Below are 16,614 nucleotides of genomic sequence, written 5' to 3'. Positions count from 1 at the left end.
CCTCTTGCCCTGTTTTCCATATTAATATCTCACATTAGAGTGGTATGTTTGTTGGCATTGATGAACCAGTCTTGATACATTATTAACTGAAGTTAATAGTTTACATTTGGGTTTACTCTTTGTGTTGTACAGTTCTATAAGTTTTGAGAAATGCATAATGTCGTGTATCTACCATTATAATATCATGCAGAGTAGTTTCACTGCCCTGAAAGTCCCCTGTGTTCCATTTATTCATCCCTCCCTCTTTCCTCCCACTTCCAATCCTGGCAACCACTGATCTTTTTATTGTCTCTGAAGTATTATCTTTTCCAGAATGTCATATAGTTGGATCACACAGTATGTAGCCTTTTCAGATTGGCTTCTTTCACTTAGCCATATGCGGTTAGGGTTCCTCCACGTCTTTTCGTGGTGAGCTCTCTTTTTCGTGAGGTGCTTATTCATCTTTGGTTAGCATGTTGTTCTTAGTGCAAAGTCAAACACTGACAAATTAGGGGCAGGCCAGGATAATGGCAGGTTTTTTAGGGTTTTTTTTTTCTTTCAGTTTTTTTGTTTTGAATCTTTTTGTTTGGGAGTTTTTTGGTTTGTTTATTTTGATAAACAGTTCCTTAATTCCAATTTATCAATCTTTTGTTTTTGTGATTAGTGATTTTTGTCTCCTGTTTAGGAAATTTTTGCCTATCCCAATATGATGATATTCTCCTATGTTTTCTTCTGGAAATGTAGTTGCGTTAGTTTCACAATTAGCTCTGTGATCCCCTGCAAAGAAATTTTTGTGTATGGTATGAGGTGGAAGTCAAGTCTCATAGCTGTCTTTTGCCTAAGCAATGTAAATGGAGCGGGAAGTTTCAGTGTCTGGCCTTATCTTGTATCACTGGATAAAGATGTACAAATGTTGACTTTAGGGGGGAAAAGCAAGCCAAGAAGCAAATCAATGGTTAGTTGTTAAATGTAATCTTATGAGGGCTTTCTGAAGGGAGAGCTGAATTTAAGCACAGATAGTACATGGATAACTTGAGTGCTGCTCCTGAAATCCTCACTCTGAATTTGCCATGCTATTTAATTTAATTATCGGACAATTGTCCTATATTGCAGTGGTTCACAAACTTTGCTGCCCATTTTAGAATCACTTGGAGAGCTTTTAAAGATTGCGATGACCAGACTACACCCCATTCCAATTAAATCAGAATGTTTTGGGTGTGGAAGCTAGGCACCGGAAGTTTGATTCCAACATGCAACAATGTTTGGAAACCACAGACTTACTGGATGCCAAATACCGTGCTTTGCTGCCCATTTTAGAATCACTTGGAGAGCTTTTAAAGATTGCAAAGACCAGACTACACCCCATTCCAATTAAATCAGAATGTTTGGGTGTGGAAGGTAGGCACCGGAAGTTTGTTAAGATTTCCTGGTGATTCCAACATGCAACAATGTTTGGAAACCACAGACTTACTGAATGCCAAATACCATGCTTGGTGTTTCCACATGTGTGATCTTGTTTTTAATCCTAATAACCCTGCAAGGGAGGTTTTATTGTCACCTTTTTGTACACATGAGAAACAAACTCAGAATAAAGTAAAAGACTCAAAAATCACACAGCTCTTTAGGATTAAAATCCAGGACTGATTGACTCCAAGATCAATGTTCTTTCCACAAGTTCTTGCTCTCTTATTAGCGTTTATTAAATGACAGAAAGAGCAGAGATTATCTATTTTTTCACTCTTTCATTCAATAATTATTGAGTACCTATTGTAGGTGCTGGAGATACAGTGATAAACAAAACAGACAAAGTCTGTGTTCTCAGAGAACTCACATTCTAGTTGGTGGAGACAGTTAAAAAATAAACAAGGAAACCCAGATAATTCTGTTTGCCATGGATACAAAATAGGGCATGTATGAGCTACAAAGTAACTTGGGGAAAAGTATTGATAGCATTATCAGGGACGCCCTCTCAGAGCAGGTGACATTTGAGCTGAGACCTAAATCGTAAGCAGGAAGAAGCCAGCTGTGTGAAGTTCTGGGGGAAAGTTAAGGCAGAAATAACATGGAGTACAAAGGCCCTGAGGCAGGAATGAGTTAGTGAGGACCACACAGGCCTATGTGGCTGGAATGGAAGTGTGAGAGATGACAGAGGGGAGCCTGGATTGAAATGACGTTTCACAGATAGGATCAAATGTGGAAGGGCTTACAGATCATTGTAAGAAGTTTGATTTTCTTCTAAATTGGGAAACAATTGGAGGGTTTTAAGCAAGGGAGTGATAACTGATGTGTGTTTTAAAAGTACACTGTGGCTGCTGTATGGAGAATGGATTGGAGGGGGACAGAATGGAAGCAGAGAGATCAATAGAAGGTTATTGCAACATTTCAATTCTCTTTCCCTTCCTCTAATTGTACCTTTCATTCTCTTCGCTGCACTTCTTTAACAATTCAATCCACGAGCCATTCATTATGTGGGGCCAAGCGCAGTAAGTATCTGCACCAGCAGGGCTTGGGAGAAGTAGTAGGGGTCCAGATTAGAGTGTAGGAGGCTGAATAGGATGTGGATGGCATGGGGTAGGGGGTGGATATAGGGTGTTGAGACTCAAATGGAATGAGAGTATCAATTCTGATGGGTAGCCTGGCATAGGCTGTCAGCTTGAGTGCAGTAAGAAAGGTGTAGACATGGCTCAGCAGAGTGTCAGGGCCCGGAGTAAGGTGTCCACTCGCAAGGTGTCAGAGCCTAAGCCTGGTGAAGAAGGTGTCTGTAGGGGTGTCCAACATCAGAGTCTGAGGTTGTAGGTAGGAACAGGGTGAGGAGGGCATCTGTAGAAGGGCAGTCCAGTGCAGGATATCAGATCCAAAGTAGGGTAAGCAGGGCATCCATGTGAGGGAAGGGCCAGCAGCGATGATGGAAGATTGGCTTCATACTTGGGGACTGATCAAATAAAAACATATTTAGGATAATGGGAGCCACATTTCTCAATCTGGAAATTGAGTTATGAATATGGCAAGAGAGAAAACTGAAAGGAATCCAGTAGTAGTGGATTAAAATTAGAAGTATCAATGTGAACTCAAAAGTTTTCAATAGATACAGAAATAAATACATTCGTTAACTTTGTGCCCTGAGAGAACCTGGAACATTAATACCTCATTATCAGTGAGCACACTAGGCACCCAGATCTTGGCTTCTGAGTACCATTCTCCATTAAAAGGAATCAGAATTCCTTGGCAAAATGTCTAATTCCAGGGCAACATATAAGATAAGCCTGGAATATCTTGTGTCAGAAAGCAGGCAAATGCTCAAAGCATGGTGGAGCATGTCCAAAAGGCATAGAAGCCAGCTTGAAGGGGCTCCCACAGGGTAAATCTGGGACAATTTTAACATTAAAATAATTAATGATAATAACAGATTGCCACTCATTGGATGAAATAAGAAACCATGAGTCAATGCTTATATAAATAAATGAACAAGTAACAGTTTGGCAAAGAATGGGATATTGACATAGTCTCAAAGTACCTCCCTCTAAAATACGTATCGATTAGAAAGGAGGAAAAACTATAGTAGAGAAGCCTGGCACATACCATCTTAAACGAACAAATCAAAGTTAAAATCATGAGTAGCAGAGCAAATGGAAATCACATGCCTCCTGACAGAATTCAATAAGAGCACAACACTTCCATGATCTTCCTGCCAAAGATTCGTAACCTGAATCTAATCATTAGGATTAGGTTCTGAGGCATGTTCTACAAAATAACTGGCCTACAATCTTCCAAATATCAAGGTCATAAAAGTTACAGACTGAGAAACCATTCCAGGTTGAAGGAGACTCAGACACGTGACCACTAAATGCAATCCATGAATCCAAACCAATTTCAAGATTATTAAACATCAAGAAAAATTAGCAATAAAGAAAGAAGACTACTGCCATTGTCCAAGCGAAAGATGAGGGTAGTAGAGGTAGAATTGGTAGAAAGTGTTTGGATTTGGAATATATTTTAAACTTGAAATGACAAGACTTTCTGATTTTTCTCCTGAGCACCTGATTAATAATGGTACAATTTAGAGAAATGGGGAAGACTGGGAAGTGTGAAGTATTGAGGGTAGGGTATGAAGAGTTCAGTTTTGGACATGTTTTTCAGTTATTTATTGCTGCATAACACACCACCCAAAATTTAGTGGCTTAAAATAACAGCCATTTCTTTGTTCATGATCCTGAAAATTAGGCTGGACTTGGCTGCGTGGTTCTTCTGATGGTCTATCATGGCATCATTCCTGGAATCTTCTAAAGGGTCAACTAGGACTGGATAATTCCAGATGACTTCACTCACATGTCTGGCAACTTACTGGCATGGATGCACTAGCTAGGAGCTGGCCAGCTTCTTTATCTCTTCATGGTATCTTCAGCAGGGTTGCTGGACCTCTTTACATAGCAGCTCAGGGCTCCCAAGAGAGCAAAAGTGGAAGCATTTTATTCATCAAAGCAAGTCGCAGGCCAGCCGAGGTTCAAAGAGAGAGGAAATAGACTCCACCTCTTCATGGAAGGAGCGGCATGCATGCACAGGGATGGCAGGAATTGTTGGCAGCCATCTTGGTGGATAACGTACTGCAAATATGTTAAATTTGAGGGACCTGTTAGACATCGAAGTTGGAAATTGGATACGGGAGTTTGATGTTCAGGGAAGGCCTCTGGACTGGTTATATAAATGTGGGAGTTCTTAATGTAAAATGATGTTTAAAACCATGGTACTTGGTGCATTCACCTTGAAATGGAGGGTTGATAGAAAAGAGAGGAAGGTCCAGGACTGAGCCTGAGGTGCTCTCACATCTGGAGGTGACACAGAGAAGAAGGCAACAGAGGAAACTGAACAGCGCCCTCGCTGTGAAATAGAAAGAGAACTAAAGGGGCTATGATCTAGCGAAAGGCAAGAGAAAAAAGTGTCTCATGAAGGAGGCCTATCTTGTTAAAAGGTCAATAAGAAGTGGTTCTTGGACTTGCTCACATGGAGGCTGTTGGTGGCTTTGAAAACAGGGACTCATGCTATCTAACTGGGGTACCCCAACCCCAGAGGCATTCAACAGTGGGCCAGTTCAAAAAGCAACAGAATAAATGTGATTATCTTCTTAGAGTGTCGGTTTTACTCAAGTAATTTTATTTTGTATATGAAAATAAAAGCTATATTAGCCACTAGGATATAACATTTGCATACATCTGCAAGATATTATGCTGTATTCCCCCAAATTTTTATGCTCATGGGGCTTTGGGCCACACGGTATCAGTTTGACCTGTGGAGGGACTGAGACTGAGGTCAACCACGTAGGCAAGCAACTATGTCTGCATGACCAAGCCCCACTCCGGACACCAAGGTTCAGTGAGCCTGCTTTGTTGGCAAGCTCCATGCGTATTGTCACATACCTTTGCTGCAAGAAGTTAGTACTGTCTACAACTCCACTGGGAGAGGACAACTGGAAGCTCTGCAGGTGGAAGTCCCCTAGACTCTGCCCCATGCACCTCTTCCTGTGGTTCATTTTAACCCATGTCCTTTTGCCCCAATAAATCATAATGATGAGCGAAACAGCTTTCAGTGAGTTCTGTGAGTACTTCCAGCAAAAATTTGCAATTGGTGTCAAAGTGAGGATGGTTTGGGGTACTCCCAAATTTTGCACTTTGGAACCATCATTTTCCTTTGTCAACATAGGCACTTGGATGGAAAAATTTGAGAAACATTTATCTAGACCTACATTCTCATAAATTATTATTTTTGTAAGATTTAAAAAAATTTTTTTTTTCTCCCCAAAGCCCCCCAGTACATAGTTGTATATTCTTCCTTGTGGGTCCTTCTAGTTGTGGCATGTGGGATGCTGCCTCAGCGTGGCTTGATGAGCAGTGCCATGTCCGCACCCAGGATTCGAACCAACGAAACACTGGGCTGCCTGCAGTGGAGTGCGCAAACTTAACCACTCGGCCACGGGGCCAGCCCCTCTCATAAATTATTATAATAGACAATATTCATTGATCATCTGTTTAGTGACAGGCACTGAGCTGGGTACCAGGAGTTTAAAAATGACCAAAGCACAGTCCAGCTCCTCCCCTCAAGGAGCTCACAGACATTGTGCTATAGGACTGGGAAAGAGGAGTGAACAAGATAGACATAGCTCTGCCCCCAGGAGCCTACCTCCAGCAGGAATGGCAAGTTATAAATGAGTGGGAGTATCATCTGAATGAGCAGGTATCTTTACATAGGGTCTATAAAGCTTTTCTCTGATACCAAAACTTTATCACTTTCATTTGAGTATTATTCCCTCTTAGTTCACCAGGAATCCTCAAAGATTTCTAGTTTCCCTGGTAACTAGGCACATGGTTGTGTCATTTACTAAGAGGGGGAACACAAATGCAGAAACAAGTTATATGGAAAGACTAGTTACAGATCCAATAAATGAGTGTTTGAGGCCCCAGCAGGATGTCCATAGGGAAAGTTTAAGAGCCAGGTGGAGGTCCAGTCCACAGCTTGGGGGGACAGATGGGGGTTGGAAACCCAGATTTAGGAGTCACAAGCATAAGGTAGTTAATGCCATGGAAAGAGATGGCTGATTTGCTTTGTAACACCCTCTACAAGATGTTAGTATTGCTGAAAGAAGGTATAATACGTTGGGAAACACCAACGTTTAAGGGTCATACAGAGAAAACAGGCATCGAAGGAGGCTGACAGTGAGAAGCCAGAGTTTGGAGGACCCCCCAGAGTGGTGGGATGCAATCCAAGAGCAGTTTCATCAAAGAGAGGTTGTTCGCAGCGCGCTAGATTGAGGTCAAGCAGGAGAGGATTCAGTTTGTGACTTGATGAGTCCACACGGCCCGTAGACGTCTTCCATGACGACCCAGGGAAGCACACTGAAAGTAATTTTTATTTTGAAGAGGAGATGCCTAGTCTTTCTGGGCAAGAGCTTAAGTGAGGCGGCAGCGAAAAGACAAAATCCTTAGCTCCTCTGTGCCTTTAATAAATTCTTATTGAACGCTGAAAGTTTGGTTGGGACCACTGGCTCAGGATCTCTCTCACCTCAGGGCTCCTCAGGAACGAGCAAAAGAAGCCGCAGCCTGGGGATGGGCGCGGCCCCGCCTCCAGCCTCTATCCCTCCGCGGGGGAGCGGAATCTCGGCACAACCGCCAGGGGGCGCAAGCCCCGAGCGCATCTGCGAGCCTGGGGGCGGGGCCAACGGCGGGGCGGGCCCTGGAGCAGCTTCCGGCTTCCGGCGGAGCGTTTGGTCGTCGCGCGCAGCCGTCATGGCAGCGGAGGAGAAGGACCCGTTGAGCTATTTCGCGGCTTACGGGAGCAGCAGCTCAGGCTCCTCGGACGAGGAGGATAACAGCGAGCCAGAGGAGACGAGTCGCAGGGCCCCGGATCCCGCTAAGTCGGCGAGCGGCTGTGGGAACCAGGCGGAGAAGCGCCTGCCGGGACCCGACGAGCTGTTCCGGAGCGTGACTCGGCCGGCCTTTCTCTACAATCCGCTCAACAAACAGATCGACTGGGAGAGGCACGTCGTCAAGGCGCCGGAGGAGGTGAGGTCCCCGACCCCGGTTCCCGATCTCGGTCCCGGCCTCCGCCCCCCCTTCCCGAGCCCCCTCCTGGGGGACCGGCTGTCCATTCCCCCACACGCAGTCACCCCCTGCGGGATGCCGCGCCGCCCCTCCCACCCCCAGCCCTGGGGAGCCCTAGCCCCCACCCCAGCCTGGGGGGTGTCAGACCGACCCGCAGCCCCCGCCCCCTTGTGAGGAGACCCCATCCTCCGCGCTCGGTGCCCCGACCCCGCGCTGCGAGGACTAACGGTGGTGACTCCCCGCCCCACCCCGCTGCAGCTTCTCCCCGAGACCCCTTCCCTTTGACGCCGAAGTGCCTGCGGTGCTGCCTCCAAGACAGTGTCTGCTGCAGCCTCCTGAAGGGGTCAGCCTTGGCGTAGTATCTCTGAGACTGGATGCTTCTTTGGTAACTAAAAGTTATTAGCTTTCTTCGTATAGGGAACCCTTTGGCTTTTCACTTAACAGTATTGTGATTTTTGATGGAAAAATGTGTCTTTAAACCTTAAAAAAAAAAATGAGCCTGAACAATAAGCAAACGGCAGGGAGGTGCATGTGCCCATACAGATTATAGGAACCTCGGTTCGTCACAGTGCTTCTCAATGTGTTTGCTTAACAGCCTCCAAAGGAATTCAAAATATGGAAGTCAAACTATGTACCACCTCCGGAGACCTACACTACCGAGAAGAAACCTCCGCCTCCAGAGCTGGATATGGCAATAAAATGGTCTAACATATATGAGGACAATGGTGACGATGCCCCACAGAATGCTAAGAAAGCTAGGCTTCTACCGGAAGGGGAGGAGACGGTGGAATCCGGTAAGGAGAGTCCGACCTCGGCGGTAATACCTTTCAGTCCCTTTGATGGGTTTAAAAGGAACGAGATATTTAGTGAATGAATTTAAATCTAGCAAGTTAACAAACTTATTTTGATGGTCTTTAGATACTTTCTGGTGTGTTTTTGAGAAAGATTGTATATATTTGGCTTTAAAGTGAAGGCTAATATCTCAACCAGTAGCATTTGCTATCTTTTAGAGAAAGATCGTAAATTATTCAGGCTTTAAAGTGAAATCGTCGGTATCTCAACCAGTAGTATATGTGATTTATGGTGCTTTGTTATTAGAACAGGAGTTAATTCACGGCTTCTTGTGATTGCAGCTGTAAAGTGCTGAAGGCTTCATTTTATAATAAAACAGTATGCTTTAGAGCTAAAATTAGTGTGACAAAATGAATTTGAGTATTATTACATAGTAATAGGAAGATGATGACTTAGTTGTCATGTTCATAATATTGTAATTTCCTCTCTTACTTGGACTGTAAGTAATCACAGTGTCTCTGCCTCCACACTTTTAGCCCCCACCCCCAGTTCCGCTTCACACTGCAGCTACTGTTCACTCTCTAAAAGTCATGTCTACTCAAAACCCTTCACCAACAGGGTAGAGTCTAAGCCTTCTGTGATAGGCCCTACCACCCTCATTTCACATGGCCCTCTTTCCAGCACTTTAAGATCTTGGAATTCAGAAGTGAGTAGGCCATGCTATTTTATGGTTCCGTGCATTTCAGTATATGTTGCAGCTTAGTCTGGAATATTCTCCCTTCCCTTTTGGCTGTCAAACTCATTCATCTTTCAGTATCCAACTCGGAAGAAAAGAAAATCTAAGATGTGACCTCCCTCTGATGAATTATTTGCTCCTCCTTACCTTGTATGTGCTAATGCTGTTGATTGCACTTACCACCTTTAATGGGATTATTCATAAGTGTATGAGTTCCTTAAACAGCAAGGTCCAGGTCTTATTTAAGATTGTATCACAGTTTGTAGTACGTTGTATGTATTCAGTGGATAATTGTTGAATTGAACTATGTATTTTGGACTATCATTTTTATAAAAGTGTGTACCATTTTTGTTACACAGATTTCTGATCTTGTCATAATATAAGGGCTACTTACTTACCTCCCTTTACAACCATGGAGAGAGTTTTGTTTTAAGAGAAAGAGTAACTCACTGGTAGGAGTTCTTATTCCAGTTTTGGTTTTTCTGTTTATTTCACTGGTTTCCCAATGTGGATTAGAAGTCAGTAAGGAAGGCCTAACTTCAGTAAATGACTTCTTTTTGGAGACGCCAAATGAAGTAGTCATTTATATTACCTCAAATTGTATAGTATTTGATATAATTAATAAAAATACTTTGCATAAATAATCCTTAAACCTTATGACACATTGTGAAACCAGACAGGGAACTGTGGAAATGAGAGCTTGTGTGGCTTGTCCAAGCTCACAAAACTAGAAAATGCCAAGCTGTAAAATAGGTACTTTCACACAAGTTTTTTATTTAGCAACTGACTACAGAAGTGGTACATGATTCATTATTACTATTTTACAGATAAGAAAACAATCTCGGATTAAAGAATTCGCCCAAAAAAATTCACCCAGCTAGAAGAGGCAGAATAGGCATTCAAATTCAGGTCTTTAAACCGAAGTGATACCTTATTAAACTGGGGTAGTCTCTTAATGTTTTCCAGACTAGAGTAATTGAGAAGTAGCTGTCCTGAGGGGAGAATGGCCGTAAGGGCACTAGAGTTGATGCTCAGACTAGGCTGCCATAGGCTGCTGCTCTTCTGTCTGTCCCTGTATGGAAAAGGCTGGGATTATATCAGGATAAACAAGTGGAAAGAATTCTCTTTTTTCCAGCTTGCCTAGTGAGTTCAATTACACGGAGTTCCAAATATGTGCAAGTCACACTGCTCTTCCCATAGATAGTTTCTCTCCTTTTGATCATTTGATAGTTCTCCATCAGCAAGTGAATGTAGACAGTATCAAAAAACAAAAGGACCCAATGCTGAACCACGTTAAAGCTGGATCATAAAATTAAAAGAATTCTGGAATCTTCAATTTTGACTTTAATGTTGATTATTGAACATAACTGTCTTCTTTTTGTAATAAGTACCTCCTTTTTAGAAGTGGCTTTTACCAATTCAGATTCCCATAACATGTTCACAAAATCACTGTAAAGTCAATTTCCCCGACATCGTTTTTACTTCATTTTTTTTTTTTTTTTAAGGAAGATTAGCCCTGAGCTAACTGCTGCCAGTCCTCCTCTTTTTGCCGAGGAGGACTAGCCCTGAGCTGGCATCCGTGCCCCTCTTCCTCCACTTTACGTGTGGGACACCTACCACAGCATGGCTTGCCGAGCGGTGCCATGTCCGCACCCGGGATCCGAACCGGTGAACCCAAGGCCACCGGATCAGAACGTGCGAACTTAACTGCTGAGACACTAGGCCGCCCCCATACTTACTTTTTAAATTCATAAAGTATTTTGTATTGGAAACTCCACACTCTTTAAGTTATCTAATTTTTATATTAGATTTGTTTTTACTTTTTTCTTTCCATTTTTTTCCCTTTTGGCCTTTTTTGCCAGTTAGCGTCTTCTAAATATTTTAGAGGAGGAGCTGGGAAAGATTCAAAACTCGTCGTTGAGTCTTGCTACTTATCAGCACTTCTTGTTTTTTTGGTAAAATGTAGATCAGTAAGACTTAGATATTAATTGTAGCTTTATTAACATGTAATTAATCCTGAGATGCTAGCTAAAGTAGCTAATATTTCTTTAAGAATTTAGAAAGTTATGGGGCTGGCCCCGTGGCCAAGTCGTTAAGTTCGTGTGCTCTGCTACAGGAAGCCCAGTGTTTCATCAGTTCTAATCCTGGGCGTGGACATGGCACCACTCATCTAGCTGCGCTGAGGCAGCATCCCACATGCCACAACTAGAAGGACCCACAACTAAGAATATACAACTATGTACCCGGGGGGTTTTAGGGAGAAAAAGGAAAAAAGAAAATCTTAAAAAAAAAAAAAGAATTTAGAAAGTTAGTTCGTATTAATAATTTAAACTTCTTTACCTTAGGTGACGTGAGTTCCATAGCAGAAAAATTGTTTGCTTACTAGTGCATGGGTAGTAAATTGGCACATCAGTAAAGTTGGTGAATGAACATTTCAGATTTTTTTCGTGCACTGTTTCTTAAGGCAATGCCTTGTTATGTCACTAGATGGCATTAGCTCTTCTGTTCAAATCACTGTTAGGAAGTTATTTTTCCAAACTCAGTGATTTGTGGTTTTATTGTTAGTACATTTTTACGTGTACTAAGTGGCAAACAAGAAATGTCTCAAGATCAACTTTTTAATATGCGTCAACTGGATTTTATAGTAGAGTTAGTAATTTCAATTTTTGTATTATTGCTACTGAAAATAATCTCAAAAGTCAAGCATGGTGGTAATTAAACTCCAATTAGAAAACAAAAACCTTGGCGTATTTGAGGTATATGTGCCATATCATTTGGTTTCCAGAGCCAATATTTTTGTGTGTACATGATAAACTACTGACTAAAACTTTGGTTTGTAAACTCCTGGGGTGAGTCATTCTTCTGAATTGTATGTTATCTTCCTGTCTACATAAATCCATAATGCTCCTTGAAATTTATGGATAACACCACCATGCTGTGTTTGAAGATGAGTGAAGGTGAATCCCCTGCTGTTGATACTAGTTATTGTCCGCATCCAACAAAGGAGATATTCTGAGTGTGGTACAGTCCACAGAAGAGAATTGAAGGCTTAAGGTTTTAAATAGATTACCTCCATGAAGAGTTCATGATCTCATATCACTGGTTGCCCGATTTTGCTAATCTGGGCCCCTTTCAATGTCAAAATATTTTATAGGCCACCACAAGACATTTGTTGAACTTTGAGTATCTGTTGATCAAGAAAATAAAGTCAGAAGCTACAAGGAATTCAGTAATGTGCTTAAAATAAATTTGTATTTTATAAATCATAACATCTTCTACATTTTTTTTGTCTGTATGGTATTCTTAAAATAAAGCCACTCATTTCTTGAGGGACTTGGGAATTAGCAGCTGGTCTGTGCTACCCTGCATTTTATTGAACCATCATGTAGCTGGATTTTTGTAATTGAATAAAAGGGTCCACGTTTTCAGGTTTGACGTTTTTATTAATTAGAAATTTTCTGTGGCTACAGACAGTGATAACATTTTGGGAAAGTGTAAAGGACATTGTTTTAGTGTGAGGTTCTTCTCCACTCTCGCTCCCCCAAATTCTCCATAATATGAAGAGGAGGAAGATGTCAGTTTTTCTGTTGCCATTAGAATATTTCAACCCTCCTAGGAATGGGGGTCAGCAGGAGTAGAACTAACTACATAGGACAAAAGTGAAAATAAAGTGTCAGTGAAATGTCTGTGCCTGTGAGCGCTTTTGTAACTTCAGAATATAAGGATTGGGAGAAAGGGGGGTGAGACAGGGAGGGGAGTTGTTTTGGAGGAAGAGAAAGCAGATTGAAAAGGAAAGAACAGCTGATAGCCATGTAAATGTCATGGTTAAATTAATAGTTTTTGGAAAAAAGAAAACAGAGTATGTTCCATTGTTATAAAATGTAGATTATATATTTAAATATTTAAATATACACAAGATATATACCGTAGAATATTTGGGAGCAGCTTTTTCAGAAGAAATATGATTTTTTTCATTTTAAGCTACCTTAATACAGTACTGAAGGCTTACTTTATGAATTTTATGTAACACTACAATTGAAGAAAATCTCTATTTTTACTTACACTTTAAATCAGAGTTCTAAAAGTTAATCTTTGGTCTTTATCGGGAATCTTTGAAAGAAACAGTAGTTGATGAGGGTGATGATGTTGATGTGACGTCAATGAAATTTTAATGCCTAATGTGTTTTTTGTTGTGTTTTCTTAAAGTTACTGATTGAAACTTTTCCTTTCCTATTTAAAGATGATGAAAAAGATGAGCATACTTCTAAAAAGCGCAAAGTAGAACCAGGAGAAACAGCAAAGAAGAAAAAATAGGAAACAAATGACAAGAATTTCTGGACTGCGAAACTTATTGAAGTGGGTTTTTTTCAGCAGATTAAGTTGGTATTGTAAATTACTGTGATCCAACATCTTCATGAAAGTACGTGTCAATTAACTATAAGTATTGCTGCAAGAACTTTCCACTGTAGAATTCATTTCTTATTTAAAACTTTCTGTATTTAAAACTGAAATGGTGACTTGTGATTGTGCAATTGACAATACTCGGAAGCATTCTTGGTATCACAGAATTGGTGACATGCTTTGAGAGTTTTGTCACATGTTGAAATGCCAATGTTCTATGAACCTTTTATAAAGGAATCTATTTTTAAAGTAAATATATTGTAATGTACTGTGAACTTGTAGGGTGCTTTTCAACAGTGTTTGTACAGTGTAAATAGATCATGGAAATAAAATTACTTATTCAATATTACTATTACAGCATAACATTAACATTTAAATATTTGTGACAAGTATGCTCTTTGCCATGTGACGTTTTAATAGTAGGTATTACCATTTTTGGAGTGCCTCCTGTGTGTTCCAGGTGCTTTGTGCATGTTGTCTCTGATCCTCAGAGAGCCTAGTAAAGCAGGTATGAGTAGCCTCATTTTGTATTAAAGAGAGATGAACTTGTCCAAGGTTACATGGCTGCGAGATAGGAATTTGGGATTTAACTCAGGACACTTGAACACCAAAATCATCGCACTGAACCCTCCCGTCCATCAATCACAATTGACTTGGCCTTTAGTAACTGTAATTGCCTCTTCCAGGTGCTCTTCTGTGGCAGTTAGTGGAGATCTTTTCCTCCCCTGGTTGTTTGTATTACTGCACTTACCATCTATGCCTTGTATTATGATTGCTCATTAAATTCCCTGTTAAATAGGTTTGCTGTAGATAAGGAATCTTCTATAAGGAGTTGCCAGATATAGCAAATAAAAATACAGGACACCCAGTTAAATTTGAATTTTAGATAAACAACAAATAATGTTTGAGTATATGCAGTATTTAGGGCGTACTTATGCTAAAAATTTGTCTTTCTGAATTTCATGTTTAACTGAGCATCTTCTATTTTATCTGGCTACTCTATTTCTACATGTTTTCTCTACCCAGTTCCTATTTTAATGCTTTGCATATAATCATACTCAAGAAAATGAACAAGAGGTAGTTGGAAGATATAATGTTTGATTTGAGTTCTACAGTCCAAAATGCAGTGCAGTTATGTGTAACATTTTGAATGATAAAAAAGGAGAGGTTGCACACTGCATCAATCTTTCCATGATTCTTATGCCTTTAAGATTCATTTCAGGACACTGCACATTTAGTGTATATGAAAAATTAAAGACATCAGTCTTTGAGTTGTAAAAAATTCCCAATCTAATTATTTTCCCACATGCTGGAAGCCAACATTTGAAAAACTATATAAAATTTGTTTGGTTGAGAACATGGATCAAGTAGATTAAAATTTGTAAAAGTTATTAAGAGTGAGTGTGCCAGCCGTGGTGTTTTGTGGAACGAGGAAGGAACATAACAGTATGATGGCTTCCAGTCTATCTCAGACACAAAAACTAATTCTCCAGCTGCTCCTCCTCTAAGTTTACAAATACAGTCGTGCGTGGCATAATGATATTTCTGTCAAGGACAGACTGCTTATACAACAGTGGCCCCATCATAAGATTAGTACCATACACCCAGGTGTGTAGTAGGCTATATCATCTGTTTGTGTAAGTACATTCTGTGATCACATAATGATGAAATCGCTAGCAACTCATTTCTCAGAATGTGTCCCCATCATTAAGTGACACATGACTGTATATGAATCTTGAAATTGATCAAGAAACTTGTAAGATTGAAGTCTTTGTATATGAAGAATTTGGAGGGTTTTGGAATCCTATGCTGGTAAAGCATGACCCCAGTGTGACATCAAACTAAACAAACAGTGATAATTATGAGGTTGTGATTCCTAAATCTGGAGAAATCTGTAGTCTGGATGCATGTGTTGATGGAGCAGATATCTCAGAAGTTACTGAAATATTACAAGGTTTTTAAATTAGCATGAAAGCAACCCTTATACAAGAAGTCCAGCAAGCCACTGCCTGAAACTCTTTTTAACCTCCGTTTACCATTCATTGGTTCAACTCCCAACTTAGATCAAATAGTTTATGGCAGAAAACAAAAAGCTCACTAAATCAGTCACAGTGGTGCTTTGAGCCTCCTTTCTAGACGGTAACAGAAAGAGGGCAAGCAAACATCACTTCTTTTTGGCAGGCAGGGTGTATGTTGTGTTTTAGGACAGGTAGTGGCTACACTTGGGAGATTATTAAGCAACTGCTGGAAGATGTGCACCTATGCTAGTACAGGTCAGGCTAGTTTTAATTTAAGTAGGGAAAAGAGAATTCAGGAAGAAGGAGGCTAAATATTTTGGAGTAGTCTGACTCAGCCATTTGTATTTCGTTGGGTTTCTTTTCAAAATATGGCCAAAAAATGGAAGGGAAAAGGAACTTGCTCATGGATTGCTTAACCTTCCGCAGAAGTATCCCTGGTTGGAAAATGTACTTTCATGTCACTCTTCTACATCCATCACCACATTAGAGAATGGGTTCTTCTCTTCAGAGATGTCCTGAGAACACGTTTGTGAAACAAGTGTCCATGTGGGTACTGAAGTCAGGAGCTGTTTGGTTCAGCTAGCGAAAACCCAGTGGAGAAGAATCTTACAAAATCCATATAGATAAGAAAAATCCTGTATCCAAGTTGCTTCCTTTTTAGGGAATAAAGTCACTTGATATTTCTGATTGTTTTCTTGTCTCTAAAATAAAGAAGTTGAGCCATGTCAGGCATGAATGACTTTCTTTCCTACGAGGGTAAAATTTGAGAAAAGAACTAAGCATTTGTGGGCCATATTTTAAAATTCAAAGTATAAAGAACTTTGTAGAGTTTTATGGAAAACATTCTGACTGGAATCAAAGAACATTACTGAGGAAATTGCTTTTTTAAAACTGCTTTTTAGCCATTAAAATACTAATATTATCTGAAATTATTTGCAAACTTGTCTTACTAATCTTAACCCTTAATGCTGTGTGATGCTTTTGAGTTCACATAGTTCAATCATATACTAATAGTTTATTTTCCAGAAACCTAATGAGGTAGGTTTTTTTTTTTTTTTTAAAGATTTTTTTTTTTATTTTTTCCTTTTTCTCCCCAAAG

At 40.5% G+C, this 16,614-nt stretch overlaps 1 protein-coding gene across 2 annotated transcripts; it reads left to right on the top strand.

Annotated features, from left to right (window-relative positions):
• The first annotated feature begins 7,039 nt into the window (after window positions 1–7,039).
• C16H1orf52 (chromosome 16 C1orf52 homolog) lies at window positions 7,040–16,243 on the top strand. 2 transcript variants are annotated; one of them, XR_011494831.1, is made up of 4 exons: window positions 7,040–7,529; window positions 7,827–7,953; window positions 8,164–8,362; window positions 13,337–16,243. XR_011494831.1 is itself a non-coding variant. In XM_070486747.1 (3 exons), the coding sequence occupies exons 1-3, from the start codon at window positions 7,254–7,256 to the stop codon at window positions 13,408–13,410; spliced, it is 549 nt and encodes a 182-aa protein (XP_070342848.1). In that variant the 5' UTR covers window positions 7,201–7,253; the 3' UTR covers window positions 13,411–16,243. The 2 variants fall into 2 exon arrangements, 1 of the variants encoding a protein (XP_070342848.1); XM_070486747.1 differs by lacking the exon at window positions 7,827–7,953 and having other exon boundaries at window positions 7,201–7,529.
• Window positions 16,244–16,614: the final 371 nt, after the last annotated feature.

The sequence above is a fragment of the Equus asinus genome, chromosome 16 (genome assembly GCF_041296235.1).
Source record: "Equus asinus isolate D_3611 breed Donkey chromosome 16, EquAss-T2T_v2, whole genome shotgun sequence".
Classification (NCBI taxonomy): Eukaryota; Metazoa; Chordata; class Mammalia; order Perissodactyla; family Equidae; genus Equus; species Equus asinus.
Note: the sequence above shows the minus strand (reverse complement) of the source record. Positions and strands in the feature narration are given on the sequence as shown.